This window comes from Camarhynchus parvulus, chromosome Z, assembly GCF_901933205.1.
Source record: "Camarhynchus parvulus chromosome Z, STF_HiC, whole genome shotgun sequence".
NCBI lineage: Eukaryota > Metazoa > Chordata > Aves > Passeriformes > Thraupidae > Camarhynchus > Camarhynchus parvulus.
Window position 1 is genome coordinate 44,625,122 of NC_044601.1, and position 22,098 is coordinate 44,647,219.

Genomic DNA, 22,098 nt, shown 5'->3' on the forward strand with positions numbered 1-22,098 from the left:
TGGCTTTCCCCCTGATTCTCACCCATAAACACAGAGCCCTGTTGTGACCATCATTAAGCTCAAGATAATCAAAACACCTCCTAACTTGCAGGGCTACCCAAAAGCCTGTTCCTCCTGAAGTGTTTATAGCCATCTGTTACAGCATTCCAGTTTCACAAGTTGATTTTAAGGTAATCTGTAGGACTTGTTGCTTTTTTTCTCTATTGACCCTTAACAGTGTCTGAGAACTAGACTAATCACTGGTTGCCAGTAGCACTTGAGATGGTATTGCAAAAACTTGAGAGATGTCAGAAGCAACAGAACTCACCCTTAGGGATAAGAGTAGAAGTCTGACTAGGCAGCTTCTTTATATTTAGCAAATCCCTTTGTCTGGTCTTGTAAAATATTTGTTACGCATTTATTTTTGTGTCAGTTGATAAGCTCTGTGTGGTACAAAAGGAGATCACAAAAGACAGGCATGAATAAAATCAGACATGCTAGGAGGTAAGAGAGGGAAGTGAAATAACTTTCCTTTTCGTCTTTCACTTGTCCTTAAGTTGTCACTGAGTATCTGATATGATTGGATTTGTCTTCAACAGCAGAAGAGAGCACAAACTAGAAGGTAGCATTTGTGGACCAAAGAAGGGTGCAAATCTGGGTTCTGATTTCACAAACACTTAGAAAAATAAGCTATAAGAGTTTAAAGGTAGTGTTTTAAAATAATAAGCACCTTCACAAACATTTTTGCTTAAAATGCATTTTCAATGTTAAACTAAGACACAATAAAAAGCTAATACATGGGATGAATAGGTATGAAACCAAGAGATTGTCTTCTGAAATTTTCATAGTCGCTTTATTATAAAAATTGTATACCTATCACTTTAGTGAAGTTCTGCTACTGCATGGTTGGGTCTACTTCTAAACTTCTTACTCAGGTGAATTACTCCATGGTCATAGAAATTTGACTTGATCCTGTCCTTCAAAGATGTAAATGCTTGCTTGTATTTTCATGTTTGGGCTTTTTTACAGAGATGTAAAAAATAGCACTTTTAAGTGTGCAGTTTTTTAAACTTCCCCTCTGTCTTCCAGTTTGTCTTCTTATCTGATTTTGTTGAGAAGAGCTTAAACGAGCTGGTTAAAAAGGACATACAACAGGTGCCTGAACCTAAATTAGTAGAATTAGACCTAGGCCTTTAATTTAACTTGGCTCTAAGCATTCTACCAAAATACTGTTTCTTCTTTCAACTGTTCACAACAGCTCTTAATCCATCTGGTAATATAAATGGAGAGTTTATGCTGGGACCAGCACTGTACACATAGGTTGTAGAACTCAGTTCACAGGGGCTGTTTAGTTGACAAAGACATTCTCAAGCAGAATTTTTTGGGCCTCTTGCTAAGTGCAGGCTAAACATAGGATGTGAACCTACTGTTGCTGTGCCAATTTACATGAGATGGAATCAGTGCCATGGGGGCAATTTCTATGTAACTTGCAATGGCATGTAGAAGTGTATGAGAGAGGACGAATAATTTATGTCTGAATTCACAATATTAAACCAAGAACAAAGTCAGAATTAACGTGGTTGACCAACCCAAACCATTCTATGATTCTATAATCTTACATCCTTCTATGATTCTATAATCTTATCTTCTCTAGTACTTCTGTTATTTTTATTGGAAATCATGCACAACAGCTATAACTGGAACAAAGATCCAGTTGCATGGGAAGTTATAAAGTGCAAGTATCATGTAAACACTCATTAAACAACATTACAAACAGAAATGTAAACAGTAAACACACTGTGTTTCACTTATTTGAAGTGAAGCTGTTTGACAGCTTTTTTCACAGGACCCAGAAAATGATAATAAGAACTAGCAAACATATTAGCCAGGGAGATTCTAAGTAGGCAGAAAACAATTTGCTTATGGTTAGGAATTAATTTGTGGCACACGAACTATTTTGCAAGATATCAAGCGATGCTCTGTGGACGGAACCTTGATTTTGTGTCTTACTGAGTCAACACACTTCAGTGTGCATCCAGACATCTTTGTAAGACTTCTATGAAGAGATGTGATGCGTCCCTGCAGGATCTAACAATCCTTTGAACTTTCACTATCAAGGACTGGAAGATAAAATAGTAACCTTGGTACTGCCACTTTCTGCAAAGATTATTTATCTAGCGCTATGTCAGCTATGAAGAGAGGAAAAAAGGGGAAGGCATCAAGGGAAGGACTAATGCTGAACTATTTGTACTAAGGGAGTGCTGAAGAACCCAGAGGTCCATTAAGAAACAAAGCACTCTTGCTATTAGTGTCCCATCAGCTTTAGAGGTCTGATGTCATACCCACAGGATCACTGTGGCCAATTGAAATCCCAGTGCTCCCTCACTGCCCTGCTCACCAGGGAATAGTTGTGGTTTGGGAATTTTTGTCAGAAACATTCTTTAGTATTTGGACATGATAGGTATCATTTGGAGGTACAGCAGGGCATGCATGACGGTCCTGCTTGGAAGTAGGGGAGAATGAACAGGATTGATGTTAGACACTTGAGACTGTTATGGGGTATTCTCTCTGACTTTCCTGCCTGTTCCATTTCCCTGAAGAACCGGGATTTATAGCTGCCTGCGGTTTCTCCATTATATCTAACACTAGCCTCCTAAGAAAGTTTTCAGATTGTGGATCGATGCAAGTGAGAAATGACTTAAAGGATATAGCAGTAGGGCTGAGATAGGTATTAGTCTGGGAACCACAAATCAAAATTCCAGGCAGGAAATGCAGACTTCTATAGCATGTGAAACATAGAGCAGCATAAAGTATTGGGGGAAGAAAATGGAAAGAGTGAGTTAGCCTCAATTTCTTCTCTGTTATACTATTTTCAGAATCATATTTTAAAGTATTTAAGCTAGGCTTTAATCACATAGGTGATTACCTATTAAAAACTAGGTTACCATCAGCTGTAGAAGTTTTTTAAATTACAGTTTTTCACAGATAAGTACTGTTGGTCTCACCTGATGTGGTACTCAGTATTAGGGACTGTGCAGTCTTACCAAGTTTTCAGTCTTTCAGTATTCCAGCAGCTGACTCAGAATAAAAAAGGCATTCATTTTCTCTGTAGAACTTCAGTTTGTTTTGTAGTTCATTGCTTCCATTGACTCTGTTTGAAATGCAAATAATGACAGAAACATAGGCCAGCAGCTGCAGCTCTGAGACACTCACTCCAAATGTAAATGTGGCACACACTGGGATTAGCCCCCTGGCCTTGTGGCTTGGAGGGGTTTTGTCAGGAATAAAGCAAGCAAGAGCTCCCAGGAGCTCAGGGAGTGAGCTGGAAGGCATACTTGAAGGAAACCAAAAGTATAATTTTGACCTTTGTTACTGAAAATAAAGATTGCAAAGCTGCTCAAAGGTTTAAAGTAAACATATTTTAATTGAAAATGCCCTTTCAATAGAATTCACATTTTGATAAAATGTCTTGTTTTTCTCTATGTGCAGGATTTTTCAGATGCAAGCAAACATGTAAAATCTTACCTCTTTTTTGTTGCCCCCCACAGTTTCCAATTTGAAATGGTGTAAAAAATTAATTCCATTTAAAAGCTACCAAAAAATCATAAGACTGGCTTTATCAGGGACATTTTCACAAAGGTCTCCTTTCCCTTGGTGTATTCCAGAGTGGAGTAAAAGGAGGAAGGTCTCCACAGCTGAGGCATGAGCACTTATGCTGGCCATAAGCAGTAGTGACAGCTGTGGCCAGCTGTGCTGATACTGCCCATGTCCACTCTGCTGGGGGACTGACAGGTAGAGATTGTTCTGGATGTCTCCTTAGCCTCAGCACACCTAACGCATGCTGGGCTCACGGGCAGCTCATGCTGCTTTTGTGTTACTGTTTATATTGCATGTTTGTGTCAGTTCACTTACCTCTCATGTGAGTTCTTGTCCGTGAAAATGACAATTTGGACAGAAAGAAGGGAAGGATAAAAAAGAGAAAGGAATGAGTGAAGAAATGAGGGCAGTTTTGCAATCAGTCAGCGCAAACACATTCAACATTTTGTGATGCTGGTGGTGCAAAGGAGATAAAATTCCATGGTGTGAAGTGGGACAAGACACCTCGTCCTCATCAAAAGGTCAGAGAGCCAAACCTGCCCAGGAGATCGGGTTTCTTACTGCTTTCCTATCTCCTTCCAAGCCACCAGGAGCTGCATGTATCCAGCAGTGGATTTGGCCAAATGAAGACAGATCATTGCAAGCCATTTCAGTGGTGCAATTTGTGTGACTGGTGTTCACATCTTGGGTTTATGAACAGGAAAGATTCAAACACTGGAATTAAGTTGCTCAGAGCCAGAATTAAGATCTTTTGTGTTTCAGAAGGGTTTAGAATTTACTGCCATACAAACTGTGGAGATGTACTGCAATTTGTAATTTAAATTTAAACGAACATATTGTTTAATATATTATCTGATGGTGAGATAAGAAATTAATATTTTTCTTGGAGATGAAAATAACAGAAAGAAGGGCACTATAGAAACTCTTAAGATTGCATATGAATGAAGAATGGCATATACAGTAAGTCTGATAACAGTGGAGTAGATAGTACTCAGATACTTGAAATGGGCGAGCATAACAATGTTGGCGCAGATCGACATTCAGAGAAAATGAGAGTGAAGCACCATCTCATAGATATGTTAATACATAGGAATGTTAATACACAGAAGTCAAATGAGGGAAAAGAGAACTGCATCAGTGTAATTAGAACATAAGGTCAGACCTACTAATGGATTTTTTGCTCATGAATATATCCTTTCCACGCACTTGGTGTGCATATACAATTGATGTGACTTGAAAACTGACATAGGCTCTGAAGATATAAATGAGCCCTTAATGTTTTAAGAACTCTCCTCTGACTCTGTTGAATATGATAAGGTATTTGTGAGAGTTTCTTGCATTAAATGAAATATTGCAATGCCAATTGAATTCTCAGTGTCCCTGAGTGAGTCCCTTAATGAAAGCAATTAATAGAATTCAAAGGAGAGTTGTATGGGATGTTTTATAAATATTTTGAAATAAGACCAAACATGCTGAGTCTTTATGATATAAAGTATAAGTCCCTGTGCTTTCACCTCAGTGAACAACAGGGATTTGTTTGAAGTTGCAGATCAAGATCTAATACTCACGAACAGCAGATAGATTAAATCTATAAACAATGAGAGCTGTGCCAAAGAACATGTGGTTTTGTTTTATAACAACCGCTCCAAGGACAGTCTACAAATGTGTGTGTCAGTTTTCTGAAGATTCTTTCATATAATTTTTTTATTCTTTGGCATATAAAAGAGGAACCTTTCCCTCAGCTGTAAATGTTATTATGAGTGTTTCATTGATAAATCAAATATTAGTGTCATACCAGACAATATTTTTGCTTAGAACTTGATTGGACTATATTCCATGCTTCGTTGTCACTTAAACACAACAGCACAGGCAGTCTCTCACATTATTTGGAGAAAAGAGGCCAAAGAAGACCTGTTGGAAATCCAGCAATCTTGCTGAGACCCTCAAAGTGTGAATTAAGGGATGCTAGGGAGGGGGTCAGGGACATTGTTTTGAAATCTAAATCTGATTTATTCGTACCCTGTTAGCGATTTCCTAAAGCACTGGAAAGCATGGGTCTGGCCCAACAGGTTTTTCCAGGAAGCAATGAGGAAGTAAATTCACCTCAGCAAATCTGCTGATTGACACAGAGGCAACCTCCCTGTGGATTCCCAACGTAAACTCTCCTGAGAGTACCAAAGACCTCTCTTGTCTGGGTGGTACCTGCTGTCATCAAGGGTGATCTTACTGTGTCTGTAAAATCCCCATGGCATGCAGATGAGTAAATGGGTCTTCTTTTGGTTCTGTCCTCTTAACTGGGTGTACAAAAGCAGCTTTAGGATAAGCACTGAATGTTTCCAGTACTGCAGTCCTAGTAAAAGGTTAAATACATATATTTTTTCATTTTATCTTTCTTAGCTATGTGCAGAAAATATGTAAACCTCTTTATGGACACATACCATTTCCTACCCCATGCCTACCAGCAGTCATATTCAGTTTTAACTTTAGCATTCATAAAAAATGAATGAAATTTTGCCCAGTGACCTATTAAAAACTGAGTAGCAGCATATGGGATTTAGCCACCTGGCTAGGCTTATGTGGGCACAGCCACTGTAACCAATGGCTCTTTTTATAATCACTGGGGATTTACGTTTTGTGGGTGTTTAAAAATCGGCTGTTTCAGTGCCAGTTCTCTTGCAAATGAGGAAGGTACAGGTTATCTGGGTTGGGTGAGGTTTTCATCAGTCTAGGTAGGACTGCATAGAAGTGAGGGGAGTGGGATATGGAGCACATCCTGTGACAGTGTGTGAGCTAGAAACTGAATGACAATAATTTTATGTGTCAGCTGGGGATAAAACAAAACCTGAATAAAAACCTGTGCAGTGACTGTACTTTGAAGAAGAAGTCTCCAGAAATGGTCATGAGGTTAAGAAAGGCAGGCAATATAGAATACTCAGATAACACAGTGAATCTCACCCTTTGAGCAAAGGTGATGTTTCCTTTTGCCCTGCCACCTGTGCAGACCTAGTGCATACTCTTCACTGTAAGACAGGTAGAGTTTGAGGCACATGCATTCTGAATTTCTACAGTGCTTGACTTCACTAATGTTACTTTTGTACTTGACTTCATTTATTTTTCATGTATTCATCTGTTCTTGGAAAATACACAATGATATACCATCATATCTGAGTCACGAAGATGCTTTGCTGTTGGTTTTTCTAGAGGTCTTCTTCAAAGTATGTTGAAATGGACCTCCTTTTGTGCACGCCTATCCAAGGCCACACAGTTAAATCTTCTTAATATCCTCATGGAGTCTTGCCAGATGGTACAAAATTCTCTCTTTTGCCACTTTATATTCTGCAGAATTTTTGAGGTGAAAGCCTGCAGGAATTTCTGAGACTTAGATAAATCCTAATGTAGATTATTGATATTAGTTATTGATAGATAATTTATACTTTAAGTTTTTCCACAAAACTATTATTTATCTACCAAATTTACCACATTGTCTCATTCTCAACTATGTGAGAGCTGACCATTTTTTCAATGTTATCTGGATTTTGTCCTTTAAGAAACTCCCAAGGCCTGTTCTTTCTGCTGGCTCTTGTGTTCCCCAGTTTGGTTTTTATTGTTTGTTTTGGGTTTTTTTGTTTTGTTTTGGTTTTGGTTTTTTGTTTTGTTTGTTTGGTTTTTTGTTTTTGTTTTTGTTTTTATCAGGGAGATACATCATTAAGATAATTTCAACAGTATGACCCTTGTGGCTACAGGTGAGAGCCTTCAGACTCCAGAACTCCAAAAGAACATTTTCAGGTGCAGTCTGTGCACAGAGACAAAGGCAAAGCCTGAAGCTTGCTGGGAAGGGGCCCAAAAACTGTTAAATCCTCTGATTTAAATAGAACTTTATATCTTCAGTATCCACTCTGTATTGCTCAAGAGATACTGCTTAAATAAATATCTGTGTCCTTATGAAATCCCCATGTGGAATATGGATACAACACATCTTTTAAAACACATGAAAGGAAAGAACTGTATTTTAATTGCTGTTTGCCTGTAAAATCACATCAGCTGTATTAAAAATACTCTCCCAACACATTTATAGATTTCAATTTTGACACTTAGAAATGTGTCATCTTGGCAGTCCTTTGCTGGAGGCTACTTTGTATCAATTGACAGATGTGATTAGAAATCTGAAATTTGTTTAAAAGTTTGGTGATCACCATTCTTTGTGTTTTAACCCTAAGTTTTCTACGTTTCAGATACAGAAATGGGAGTTGCCAGAAGTAATTTTTTTCACAGCATGATGTGTCGTCTGTATGATGAAACCAGCTTTAATTATTCAGTCGGTGCTTGCAAACAGTTGCTTAGTGACTGTGTCCTTTTTGTTCAAATCTGCAGTGAAACTCATTTGTGTGCTAGGTCACTGGCTGTTTTAAGTCAGCATGACCCTGCTGATTTAGTTGATACACACTAAGAAAACCTAGTTAAAAATACCTTTGTAAATTAAATACTTATCTTCTACAATACTTACAGACAAGACAATGCTGGCCAATTAAAGTGACATCTTGTGTGTTTTTCAGTATCCTAGTTTCTCTTTTACACATGTCATTATTTTCACTGATAGTTCTCCTGAAGAGTACTTAAAATCAGCCCTGCAGCGACTTTACTTTTGGAAAGGACTAGGTGAAGCTGACCATGTAATCATTTGGTAACTCAAGAAGACAAGCCTACGTGAAGTTTGCCCTGGAAAGCATCACAATATATTAATTCATAACTAAAAAACTTTGTATTTGAACCCGTGTTTCTTTAAAAAAACCCACTTTTTCACAAAGCTCTGTTCTTCAATTAAAAATACACAAACTGAAAATAAAAACACGTGCTCTTCTCAGTGGGAGAGAAAGTGTAAGGAGACTAGAGCCATAGCAGCTTACAGATTAGTCTCCCAAGAAGAGCCTGGTGTATGCATGTGTTGTGGAAGCAGCTTTCTAGTTACCAGGCACCAGGTGGTCACCTATGGTTGATCTAAGAACCAAACACTGCCACAAATGCTATTAGTAGTGTGTAATGAGATTAATTCCCCATAGTATTTGCAATATCCTTGAGGGGGTTTTTTTTCACTGAAGCAGCACAGGGCTGATAACACCCTTTAGACAATGAAAGAGTTCAATCTTTCTTTGTTGTATGTGCATAATACTCATTGGCATTAACAGGAGTTAAGCATGCACAAAAAGGGAAGAATAAAGCTTGGAAGTTTAAGCAATCATAGTACGATAGAGGTTTCCAAGAGTTTCACAAAGGACCAGGCCAAAATTGTATGACTATTCCTACTGCGTGATATTAAGTATTTTCAGAGACTTGTGGTTTTGAGGCATAAAAGGTGATTAGGGGCTCCAAAATAACAATGAAGATTTAGTAAAAGGTAAGAAGACTTAGCTGCAAGAGACAGAACCTAAGGCAGAGCTTGTATTTAATTAAATGTTTTGTGCTCTGTGACAGATGAGATTTTGCTTTTTTTCATTTCATTTTCAACTAGTTTTGATATGTGCTGAGCATTGTCACGGCCTGTCTGGAAGTTTGATGGATCTTTACCAGGTTAGAGAGGACATAGTTCTCCACAGCAGTTCTTGCATATACAGGTGTAAACGGTTTCACCAAGTGTGAGTTCTGTTTCCTCCTGTAAATGCTTTTTGCTTAAGCAAAAAAGATCCTCCCATTAAGGTCTGTAACAGTAGTCATCTCCTCCTCAGCTCAGAGACTGCCTGAACTATTTCTGGGAGCATCTACTTCTTCCTAAGAGAAAGATTTAACAAGTTAAACATTTGAGGATTAAAATAGGTGTTTTCAGAGCTAGATCTGTTCCTCACTCATCCTTCTGTACAGAATTTGGTATAGGGAGTTGATACAGGGCCAATCAAGAAATAAAAACATCCAAGCTGATGCTTGACTGGCCTCTGGAGTCACTCCACTATGTCATTTAGAGAGCCGGTTTTTGCTGTCACACTTGCTGGTTCATTGATTTCTGGTTTCCAAGTCCTCTGACCTCTGTTGGTGGCTGTTTTTTTTTCTTGTATCAGTGGAAATGGGCTATCACTATTTCTTGTTTATGCATTGCTTTTTGTTGTTACAGTTTCAACCACTGGTTGGTGAAATGGGAAATTTTAAGAGGTTAGGTATGAAAAGACATTGCCTGTGCAACACAGTGTTTGAATATGGGTTTGTATTTCCTGAAGATACATGCTGGCTTTCTGGTTTTGATAAACAAAAAGCGTCTCCCTGTTTTTGATAATCTAATTAGAAGATAGTATTGTCTTTTTCTGCTTTATAATGTAGTTCAATTGGTTGTACTTAAGCACATCATCCAAAAAAATTAAAGGCCGAAGACTGGAGGGACTATTTTATGGCTTGTTTTAATTCCAGAAATGAAACCCAGAAGAATGTTCCCTTTGTGCTGAAACAGGTGTGCCTTCTCATTTTCTTCTCTGTAAAATCTACCATTAATTAATAGTATTTGCCTGTATTGTACATGGAGGTAATCGATTTCATATTATATTTGCAGTTTGTATAAAACCATCACAGTGAAGAATTGCACACGTGCAGTAAAGAATCAGTGGAGGAAGGGGTTTGGAGGTTTTTAAGAGGCTGTCTCTTGTCTCTACCTTGGGGTGGAACAGTTGCTCTGCTCTTTCAGACCAGGAAAGCATTTGCTGCTAGAAAGGAACAGTGAATTTAATCCAGAAATTGATTAGCAACACTGTTTATATGTAAAGCAGAATAAAAGCTTTGGGCAAGTTTTGCTATGAAGCTGGGAAGCCGGGTGGTTGCCAGGGGAAAAGCTTATACCTAGTTCTCATTAAAGGCTTACAAACAGAGCATCATCTTGTTGTATTTTGTAGTGGTTGCAGAGACTCAGGGATATTCCACAGCTGGTGAATTAGCTGATAGTAAGGCTACATTCAATAGAATTCCAGTTTCCTAAAATGCACAAAAATAAACCCAAGTATTAAAAAAATACAACTTTTCCTCTGTAATACAGCTGTGATGATTCTATGATTTGTTCATGGAGTAGCAGTAAAGCTGTGATGTTACTTGAGGGACAAGAACTTCACAGTTCTTCAAAGAGCTCCAGTAGGTAAATTATGTTTAAGGAGATATTTTGACAAACAATGTAGGGGTTTTCTGGTACATAATAATCATTACAGTACAGGGATCAAGGGTGGATTATTAACTGTGGGGTTTTTTCCCAGGAAAATATACTGATTCCCAGACCATAGGAAAATTCGAACAGAAGTGATCTTAATATACTGCAAAGTAAAGTGTCTAATCTGCAGTGCAAGGCTCCTGGAACAGCTATAGTGCTTGCAAACAGAATCTGTCATTCATTATTCATGGGCTGTCAAGGTGAGGAAATCCTCTCTGATTTGAACTAGGAGGAAGAATAAAAATTGTATCTAAACTAGAAATTTTAATAAATACATGGCAAAGAAAATGTGCTCTAGGGAAGGGATGGATTCCCTATGTGTGACACCCTTATAGGTTGTATTGACTTGTCAGATTTTCAACAGGAATGGCAGATGAACTTAAAACTTAATTGCATGTAAGGTAATGATACCAAGACCCAGAAATATTCTCGAGAGGATTCTAATTGGAGCTTTGGGTTTGGCTTCAGCTGCTATAGTGATGAAAACCCATTAGTAAGAAGGCCACAGCAATTTAGAAGCATTAACAGAAACCTTCTGAAGTGATCAAAATTCAGATACTTCTCCCTAAGGAGATGCAAAAGACTGAAAATGTACTCAGATAGAGATGTCTGGGAAGAGGAAAGGCAAACTTCTGAAATAATTTTTTTCTGAAATACTTATTTCAGTATTTATTCCTTTGCAACACATTTTAAATTTACGTCATAGTTTCCCTGATGCTGCTGTGCTCCATTTTCCTTATGAAAGTGGGAGTTGCGGTGAAGTGCAAGGAAGCATCTGCAGAGTGTGCTGCAGAGGAACGGAAAAACCTTCCCTCCCCTGGCAGTCAGGATGTTGTGGGCTGAACAGTACAGCCAGGCACTGCAGCGCAGAGAAGTAAAGGGAAAGGATGTAAAAAGAAAATATTTTAGTAATGGCAAGATTTGAAAGGAAATAAAGTAAATTTAATCGAGGTTGTTGAGTATTCTTTTGAAATATAGGAAGGGTCTTGGCTATTTGGTTAAATACCACTAAGGAGAGCCATAATTGTGGATATTTCCTAGCTTGATTTCAAAAGCAGATCTTTATAATGAAAGAACCATTTCCATTCCTCAGTGGCAATATTCCTATGGAGTGCACTTGGATTTGAGGTAGATGCTAAGCTACTTAATGGAGATTGGCATAATCGTACTTTGTTTTAAGAAGTAATTAAAATAAGTCTGCTAGTTTTGTTGGTTGGGTTTGTTTTTTTCCCCACAAAAAGCAGCCCTTGGAAAATGTGCCAGGCATGTTTGGTGGAAAAAAACTTGCTGAGCACCTCTAACAGCCCAGTAAGCAGTTTTCTCTGTAATGTGAATATATTGGTCACTTGGTATAACAAAAGTACACTTATGCTTCTAACCAGTCCTGTGAATTATGAAATATGATGTGTTCAATAAACCATGAAGTATGAGATAGTGGTATTGAGAAAGAAGTAGCATTTTTCCTAAATAAGGTTTTATTTGGATATTTGACAATTGAGATGTGAGAGATACCTTTTCTGAATAACTGACCAAAGTTAAATATTGCATTGCAGTAACTATTTTAAATAAATTATACTGGGAAGTGGTTTGCTCTGCTCAGGATAATTTTAATTCCTAGGTCCAAGATGTTTTCCAGAATTCAAAGAAGAAATTTTCCTTCATTCTAGACAGAGAGGGCTGTGGAAGAGGTCTGATGTTGTGCACCTCTCCTTCTCTCCCTGGTTAGTAACCCTCCCAAATGCAGTTTCAGTTGAGGACTTCTATTGACCTTCAGGACTCATGAGTCAGCTCTGCATTACTGCAGTCTCCCATCACAGTGCGTATTGGCCGCCAGTTTCTGTGCAGTGCTAGGGCACTGTTGTGTGCTGCTGAAAAATAAATCTCCAGACCAGCTCTGCAGTGCATCCTAGAGCAACGCTATTTTCTATGTAATTCAGATTTAAGGATAGGAGAGAGATTGATGAGAGACAATGAAAAAGCCTAAAAATATAGGGCTGACCGTGATATATATGCCATTAATTTATTATCTTGCTCTTAAGAGCTTCTTAAGGTTATTACTTCTGTAATCTCGAGATATGTAACTCAAGACAAATGCTCAGAGAGAATCTGACTTTTACCTACCTGCCTGCCTCTATTTTGTGACATGCAGAATCTGCAAGAGGAAAAGATGAAACTGCTTGGGTTTTGTCTAGATAGTCCCAAACAAATTCCTTGCAAAGTTCATTGGATGTTGTTTTCTGTTGCCGTTTGAAGCTAGGGTTTCAAGGTCTGCAGTGATTACATTGTTAGTGTTAAATAATATCAATATCTTAACAGTCAGGGAAGTAGTTTATAGAAGAATTTCAGCTCTGGAAAATAGCTAACAGGGTCCATTAAATAAAAAATCCATTATGTGTAGCTTAGCTTTTAAAATAGTCAGTATTCTCGAAAACACGAAATTGTGACGCACTTGCAGAGCCAAAAGGATTGTCTAGCTACAACACTCGAGCTGGCTTCTAAAGCTTCGTGTTTCTGTTTCCATATGACCTTGGAAATTGTTTCCCTACATGTGTTTTATGGGATTAAAATTCTGTCACACTTATCAGATCTGTTCTAAAGATAAAATAAATTGTAGTTGTTTAGAGATCGCAGTGTCTACAGAGTTATATTTACAAAACCAGTATGTGGAAATATTCTACAACACAATTAAGATATATATTTCAGGAAGCCGCTCTGAAACTGTGAATATTTTGGAGGAAGATCTTTAATTATGTGGAGCATTAATAAGTGCTATATGTTGACTTGAAAATAATGGAAAATGCTCTATAATTCATACAGAAAGGATCAAAGGGCAAACCAGTTATGAATTGAGCAGGTTTCTAGCATCTCTGAAACTGCACATTTCAAGGTTGGAGGCGTGATTCATGAGGGAGATAGTGGCTTCAGGTAAATGAATTTGTGGTGAAAGCCCATGTCAGACACTTGAGTTGGAAAGGGGTGTTGTCTACTCAAAGCTACACTGACTACATGATGTTGGTTAAGGCAGTTCTTGACTAGGAACATTGCATAGCCCTCTAATAAACACCCATTACTCTTCCCTTTCTGCCCTGATGTCGAACTACTCTGTTCTCTAAACACTCCTCTTTTTTCCTCTTTCTGTAATCACAGAAGATAATTTCTTGGAGTAGGATCATAGAGCTGCAGGCTCCTTTTGGAAAGCATAATTCCAGGTGTTCCAGTTCATATTGATGTCCTGTGCTTGCTATCCTCTTGTTGAAATCACAGTGCTGCTAAATACTTGTGTACAAGGCTACTGGGATTTAAGCTTTACTTGTCATGTGAATTGTACATTACACAGGTCAATGGAAGAAGAGAAATTACAGAGTTCAGAGACAGCCATGAAAGGCCGTGGCATCATGTGAGAAAGGAAAGACTATTGCCAGGGATCTGTTGTCTCTACAACTGGTTAGGATATTGCATAGTTTCCCCAGAAAGATAAAATCTTAAGTATTGGGAATAATTGGTTGTCACAGGATAGATCAGGAATGTTTGATTTCCTAATCCAAGAAGTACTCCAACAATCAAAGATTGCTGCTCATTTCGCAAAGAGGCTGGTCTTTTTTTCCATTGGTAATGAATTTTAATGCTCCACAGCAGTAACTTGTCGCTGAATTAATTGAATAAATTGATGCTGTTGACTGACTATTTAGTATATTTTTTCTTAAGCAAAGTTGAGGGCGAACCCACTTATTGGGCATTGGATTCCACTACTGTTGCAAGTGCAGCATATAAACAGCAAGTGGGGTTTTTTTGACTCCGATTTTATTGAGGTCTTCAGAAGTATTGGTTTTAAATTTCACTTCTTTCCAGAGACTCAGTGAAATCAATAATGAAATCCCTAGGCTACGTGGTTCAGTTTTCTCTCTTTTGGGAGATAAATCTATTTTAGTAGCCATTAAAATTATAATATGTAAACTTTTCTTGTAATTTTACTCAGATTTATTTGCTTCAACTTTTCAGGGTAGTCCTTGATTTTTAATGCTTTAGAAGTCCACAGTGTCCTGAAATTGTCAAATATCAAGAATTATGTAAGAAATACCATTTCCTGAAGGTGAGAAATGAGAGTTGAGAGTACTAATTTGCCCAACACTAACAGGTGGGAGTGAAAGGGCAGTTTGCTTCTACTTGATAAATTTTGACAGATTAGATGTCACACAAAGTTGGCAGACATGGAAGAAATCAATATTTAGTGTGGAAAGATGATACAATTAGTCTGTTGATCAACAGGGTGTGAAAAGGGTGATGTAATGTCTTGGATTAATTTCAGGGTATTTCAGGCAGAATGGTCTCAGAGCAGTGAGGTCCCTGCAATCGCTTGTAGGTCTTGCAACAGCTCCTAGCACAGCTCAGTTCATAAGTCTGCAAGTATTAGAGATTAAAGTTTGAGGCAGAAAATATGAATCCAGCTCTGAAAATTAGGGCCAACAGGTCGACTTGCATTCTCTCACTGCTGTCTAAGAGTCCTGAGCAAGGATTGTTTAACTGGGTTTGAGTACAGTAACTGGAGGCTGAATCTTGCACTCACTGTTCAGACTGCATAATCATCTTCTGTCTAGCCTCCCACTTTCAGGACTCTATTATTATCTGGAGGTATAAACCTTAAAGAGATCTGACAGATAAGGACTTACCCAAAACCAAAAGTGAAATTGTATGCAATGGGCTTTATTTCATTGAATAAATATGAGCTTAAAAATGAAGAAATACAATACAGGAGGATGCAGGACATTGCCTCTCAGGACTTGTAGTTAATAAATTGTTCCAAGTCAGACGTGGGTAGGAAGAGTGTTTAACTATCATCACCAGGCTGCAGCTGAACCAAATAAAATTCAAACATCAATTCCATTTATGTGAGGAGAGGGAGAAAATAAACTAGAGATTTATGCTTTCTGGACAGTCACAACACAGTTCAGCATTCCAGCTGATCAAATGCAAGAAAGATTAACCTAACTTTGCAGAGATAACACGTAATTCCCAATAAAAACCATGTAACATTCGATATGAATCTGAACCTACCATCATGTCCAGGGCAAGTGGGTTTAAATGATGGCAAGGAAAATAGTCACATTTTGCAGTTAGTGTCATTCTTCCAAATCTTTGTCTCCTTAGAGGTCTCAGCAATTTTAACTCATTATTAGATTTGTTCACAGCTGTCACATCAGCTCGGCATCCTAGCAGGATTTTATTTTCACCTAGAAATGTGTAAAATATTCTGATATTCATACATTTATAGGAGTTATAGCTGGAAAAAAATTATTATACCTTCCTTGATGACAGCCTAAATTTAAGAAGCCATTGGGCTGAATTGAGCCCTGGAGGCAGTGAATCCATCTTCTCTGGCATAAATGAAGTTATGCCTGTGTTATGCATGCCCCATTGGGTCAGCTAGTTACAAGACTGAATGATTACCCTCCAGAGGCCCTGGCATCACCTGCAGGGCTTTCAGACCATTTCTGGAAGGAGCTTTCTGAAGTCTGTTTCTTTATCAGGTCTGCAAATCATTTTCTTCTTACTTGCAGATACAGAACTCCGAAGTTTTACAGCGTCAGAATTTGCCTTGGTGACTCTGTAAAATCACTACCTTTCTCAGTGCTGGAAACTTACCTATTTCTCCAGCTTGCAGTTTAGTTCAGCAGGAAGCTTAGCGTGCTTTGGTATCCCTATCTCAACAAAGAAGGTGAAGAGGATGGAGTGCTCCATATCATTTATGCAAGATTTCTTCAGATAATTGATAGTCTGCTACAAAAGGGTATCTTCTTACTTTCTCTGTGGTCTGAAATTGTTGTTGCAATGTAGTGCCTCCAGGCAGATAGGATATTTGGGGTTGGTCACAATTACAGTATTATTTGACAATTTATACCCCTTGATCTTTGCATTGAAAACAAGGAAAAATAGATTTGTTCAGTTAGTACAAGACATAGCAACCATCAGATGATCAGTTGTCCAGACTCTGAGTGCTCTGTTGATAATATAGAACAACCACAAAGAGCCCAAAGTTAATATATCTGATTTTGCAGAACAAATTTGAAGTCCAGACTAGAAATAGCAGATGAAGTGGAGAGCAGTTTGAAGTTACTTAAAATGTATGAGTTATTAGATTACTGTGCTAGGGATATGATAACCTTCCAATAACCTTCATTAGACATGGTAAATCTGAAACAGATTGCAGTTGAGATGATTCTTGAACATCAGTTATTGCTTCCCAGCACAATGGCTGACAAGCTCCAATACTGTTTTTCAAGAGGCTAAGCTTCCCTTAGAATTTTAGGGATGGATGTTTTATGGTTCATTTTGGAGAATTTCTCCCCTCAATGTCTGGGAATTCCCCCACAAGACCAGGTGCAGCTGGGGGGACCTGGGCATTGGAGCTCCTTACGAGTGCAGAGCAGTGCAGGTTTCTGGCTGCAGAGAGGTCACTGCATATTCACGGTGTGTGGGAGGCTCCCTCAGCCAGCCTTGCAGGCTCTGCCATCTGCTCATGCCACCCAGCACGGTGGCTGACGTCATACTGCCACCGTCATGTCTTCTGGCAGTGAAACGAGACTTTGGAGTTCTTTACAATGAGAAACAAGAGATGTTTAAAGTTGCCAGAGAAATGTGTTTGAATGCCAGATCAGGTTACCATTTTCAGGGAGAAGACATACTTCCAGGGAGAATAATCCTTGCACCCTTTCTGCCAAGAATGACCGCAGGAAGGATTTGCCTGCTTCCTCTGTGTTTACTTTGTGCAGGAATTGTGTTGATGGGGAGTAAGTGAATGTTGATTTCTACCCAGAGTGGCAGGAGGAGCTGGTGGAAACCCCTCTATTGAGTAGCCTGCTACAGCAGGCACACCCATGGCCTGGGCTGCACAGGCATGCCCAGGAAAAGTGTGTCAGTAGAGATGCTTGGTTAAACAAAACTTGAATGAGGACTTGATTTCTTTCCATTGCCATTAATTTGCCCTTTGTGTTTGCACAAATTTACATAGTTACTGTTAAAAATGTCCCTCATGTTCATGCTGCTTGATTGGCCTGAAAAACTTGACTTGACTTCAAGTTAAGAAAATTGTTCTGCCACTTTTCCAGGGAACATGACTAACACCAGCCCCATCTCAATAATCACACAATAGATTTCATTGATATTTGGATGAGTAGGGGGGCATAAGGATCCTATGGCCATAGAAACTGGGTTAATGAGTGCAATTTTAAGCAAATTTCATACACTATTTACTTCTCTCTGTTCTTGTTCTGAATCAAACAGCTGCCAGACTCTTTGCTCATATCAGTTTTTAATTTGAAGCTTTAATTAATAAAGTGAAAAGATAGGCAGATACTTGGATCTCTTCCAAACACAAATAATATTTATATATTAAAGTCTTTAGAAGGGGCTTTGACTTGCTTCCTAGAAACTATAGGCAGGTAAAATCCATCTACCCAACCACTTCTGTACGAATGTGGGTTTCTTCCTTTTTTCCTCTGTTAAATCACAGAAATTATCTGTCGTGTGTAGAGAACAGCTGCAAAAACCCAGTAAAGGAACCCCAGATGTACACAAGTTTCAGGTTCTCCCACTCCCATCTGTAATTTAATAAGTCACAGTCTCATGCCAGTTTATGAGGTGCTGTTTCTGCTTTCTGCTCTCACACTGTGATAGTTAATTTCTGTCTGATAAAACCATTCCCATGGGAATGAGCTGAGCATCTCAGGATATCAATCTGGGCAGCAAGCCTGCATTACTCTTACAAAATTGCGAATAGTTTTTTAAAGTCTCCCCTGTTTGTCAAGCAGTGACATGGGACCATGTTACTGACATCTGCAAGTAGCTGCAAACTTCCCAGATGTTCCTGGGACGGGAGCCCTCATAGTGACTCACACCCTGCCAGCGCTGGGTCCCCACCCTGTGTGGTAATCAGTAACATGTTTATCCCAAGGAGCTGAAGAGAGAGACAGTCACACGTGCATCTCTGAATGGGCACCATGCACGTGGCGCAGACAACTTGCCTGCCCCTGGAGATCAGTCTCAGGGCCCAGGAACTCACACAAGGACCAGAGCAGGGTGTCTGGTAGGGTGTAAGTAACCACCACTGGTATTGGTCAGCGGGAGTTGTGACTCCTCAGGTAAAATCCTTCCTAGCTACACAGACACACGACTTGGAGCAGCTTCAGTTAAGTCCAAAGTATGTGCTTTGAGCCCGATGAAAACTGTGCTAACTTTTGTCTAACTGTGCTAATTTTTGTCTAACTTTGCATGTGGCTAATGGCATTTCTTTTCTACCTGTGTTTAATGTGTTCATGTTTGGTGGTACATGAGCCTTAGTCTAGTCTGAAGCAAAGTGTGTGCTCAGTGTCACCAACTATTACGCAAGAAATTTCAGTGTCTCCTAAAGGGTTCCTTTCCTTTCCTTAATGATAACATTCAATAAACTCTGCCTAATCTCCTAATTTAAGGGAAATCTGACAAACAACTAAAATATCAGAGCACAGAGCATCTTCTGAAGGAGTCTGCGGTAACAGAACCATCTGGATGTTTTATTGACTGCAGGTTTATATGTGCACTTCTGATAGGCAAGGAAGCAAAACTAAAAATAAAATTAATTGCAAAGGGTAATATCAGAACTGGATGTTGCAGAGGGAGTGAAACTTGCCCTCTTCCCCTTTTGTAATATATAATTTGGATCCTTCTTTCAAGGAAGCATAGCAGAAAGAATGTATGTTAAGAAAACTAGGTTTCTTCAAACTAAGTAGATATTTGTCCCTAAGTTTCTAGGCACTGTCACGCACAAGAGAATAGATCACAACCCTATCTCACATTTTACTTGAGAACACCATTTCCCTTCTCCATCACTTTCTGTCATTTGGTTGTACACTCACATGCTTATAAATGTAGAGATTCCTCAGAGCAGCAGCACAGACAGATGCAGCACAGTGGGAGCTCAGGGGGCAAGGAGGAGGAGGAAGGCAAGACTGGTGCAGGCAGATCAGGGAGGAAGGAAGAGGGCATCACTGGGGCAGGTAGGGCAGCACCAATCCTGCCCCAGCCAGAGACATGGTGGGAATGTCTGGCTGCCCTTTCTCTCACAAAATGCTCTCAGGCATGTGTAGGTCCTTTCAGCCTGACTGTCCTCAATCTTGTTAATTTACGTCTCTTTACAGGGGAGGTTTTCTAAGTTGGCAAATAGGTCTGTGTCCCATACTCCCTTTTAAGCCTAATTAATTATTTTAATTGATTAATACTGCGCCAAGCAGTTTGCTCTGAAGGGATGGCTCTTCTGGTTTTTTGGACTAATTACCAGTCTGGATTTCTGAATGACAATCCAGTGCTAATTAATCTCACTGCAATTCTCACAGAGAGAGACCCTGATAAGAACTTGCCAATTAACATAAGCAGGGGGGGAGGTCGGAAATCAACAGTCCTATTTAGTTTTTCTGGCATTCACTCCCAGTCAGATGAATATCACTATTTAATACAGAGACAGAGTTAGTATGAAAGCCAGGCAGTGAGGCTGCTCCCAACTTGCCCAGACTATACTAATTCAGGATCTAAATGTTATTTTTATGCCCCGTCACTGTTTTTGCTTGACATTGCTTGCTACAGCTTTTGTAAGCAGGAGTGAGATAAAGTAGGGCGGCATGGCAAATGTCTAACCATCCCCACAGGGAACTTTTTGCAGTGGCCCAGTGTTAATCAATACCAGTGGAAGGCTGAAGGGAGCATTTTGGCAGCATGGGTTCTAGTTTTCACTTGATTTGTCAGGGCCAGATGCTCAGCTGATGATGGTTACTCCCTTACCTGCACCAGCTCTGTGAGAACAAGGTGAGTTATGGGTAGTCCTTCAGACAAGTCAGCCAGAGGGCTGTCACACAATGAGATACACAGCAAACTCTTGCAAAGTCCTGGTCTATACCGCGACGGTTGAATTTAATTTTTCTTTTTTCCTCTCTGCACTTGCAGGTCAGAAGATTCTTCACCACAGAAGTGATGTCTTAGAAACTGTAGTCCTCATCAATCCCTCAGATGAAGCAGTTAGTACTGAGGTAAGTAAGAAATAATTTGTTGAGCATGTCATGAAAGCTCCACTAAGTGGGCATGATGAGGGCACTGAGGCAGATGTAGTTGAGGTGATTATGGAGCATCAGTCACTGCCTGCCAGCTTAGAGGCCGACAAACTCAAATACTATTTTTCAAAGTCGTAGCAGACGATTAGAGCAGGTCCTGACTGTGAATGAAAGGGTATATTTGGAATAAATGTTATGAAAAATGTCACCCATCCCTTGATCTTTTTCTGGTTTTCCAGACTCCTAACAATTTGTCAGAAGCATGGGACAGAAACACGCCTCTGATCCCAGCATTCCTTTTCTCATAATGCATCAAATTCTCTTCTTGTTGGAGTGGAGGCAGCTGTGGTTAAGCTTTTCTTTTGCTTTGCCATTGTTTGGTAGCTCTAGGTGCCTATTTTACGTATGAAGAAAGTGTCTAAAGATGCCCAGGGTCAAATTTGGGTCTGAGAGAATTACCAGCTATGTGGTGGTGACTCTAGCTTGATCCATCTGTCCTTCAAAAAACACGTGACATGATTAGTGAACCCTGGAGAGTGCCCATACGAGGACTGCCAATTCCTTATTAACTCAGCAGAGTCAAAGAACTGATTGTGTAGCTCAAAGACAAAATTGATTCATTTAGCTAGTGAGAAGGTTGAAATAATAGGGATAATTGCATTGCTGGTCTGCGCTGGGAAGCGCTGCCACAGTCTAATTTCTTTTGGGAGATAAAGCAGTTCTGCTGGTGGTCACTGGTGAAAAAACTGTTTTGCTGTCAATTGTTAAATGCTGTTGAACACAAACAGAAGAAAGGACTCCAAAACAAATGAAGTTTCTGAACCTGTAGAAGTTAAAAAGCCACCTTAGTCAATGGGAACTTATTTACTAAAATACAGTGCATGAAAATTTTTTACAAGCCATTAGAGGTGCTTGGTAGGGACAGGGGGGTCACCAGGAAAGCAACTCCATGGATTCATTCTGAGTAAAAAGCCATCAAGTGTGTGCATGTGTGAAGGGGTGGAAGAGACAAAAAACTGCCAAAAGCTGGGAAATGCTATTTCTGTTACTGCTGCTTGTCATTCCTTTGGTGGATGACTACATAGAAGAACATGATCTACACCCATTAATGATTTCTGAACCCTGGGCTTACTCCATTGGCTCTGGAAGATGTTTGGGCGTGTTACTGTAAACTTCATCTCACAAAACTGTGGGAGGTGATCTTTGCTTTCATCCTGCCTAACTGGCCCCAGTCAGGCAGATGAGAATTAATTTGGCTGGCTAAGCAAGGCTCTGAAT

The 22,098-nt window shown here is 39.4% G+C and overlaps 1 protein-coding gene across 1 annotated transcript in view; it reads left to right on the forward strand.

Annotated features, from left to right (window-relative positions):
* The window catches only part of MAP1B (microtubule associated protein 1B), a 71,468-nt gene that overhangs the window by 25,062 nt on the left and 24,308 nt on the right, over nt 1-22,098 (forward strand). The window contains exon 3 of the mRNA XM_030968617.1: nt 20,717-20,799. Within this exon, the coding sequence (XP_030824477.1) occupies nt 20,717-20,799 (83 nt within the window). The remainder of the gene's footprint in view (nt 1-20,716; nt 20,800-22,098) is intronic.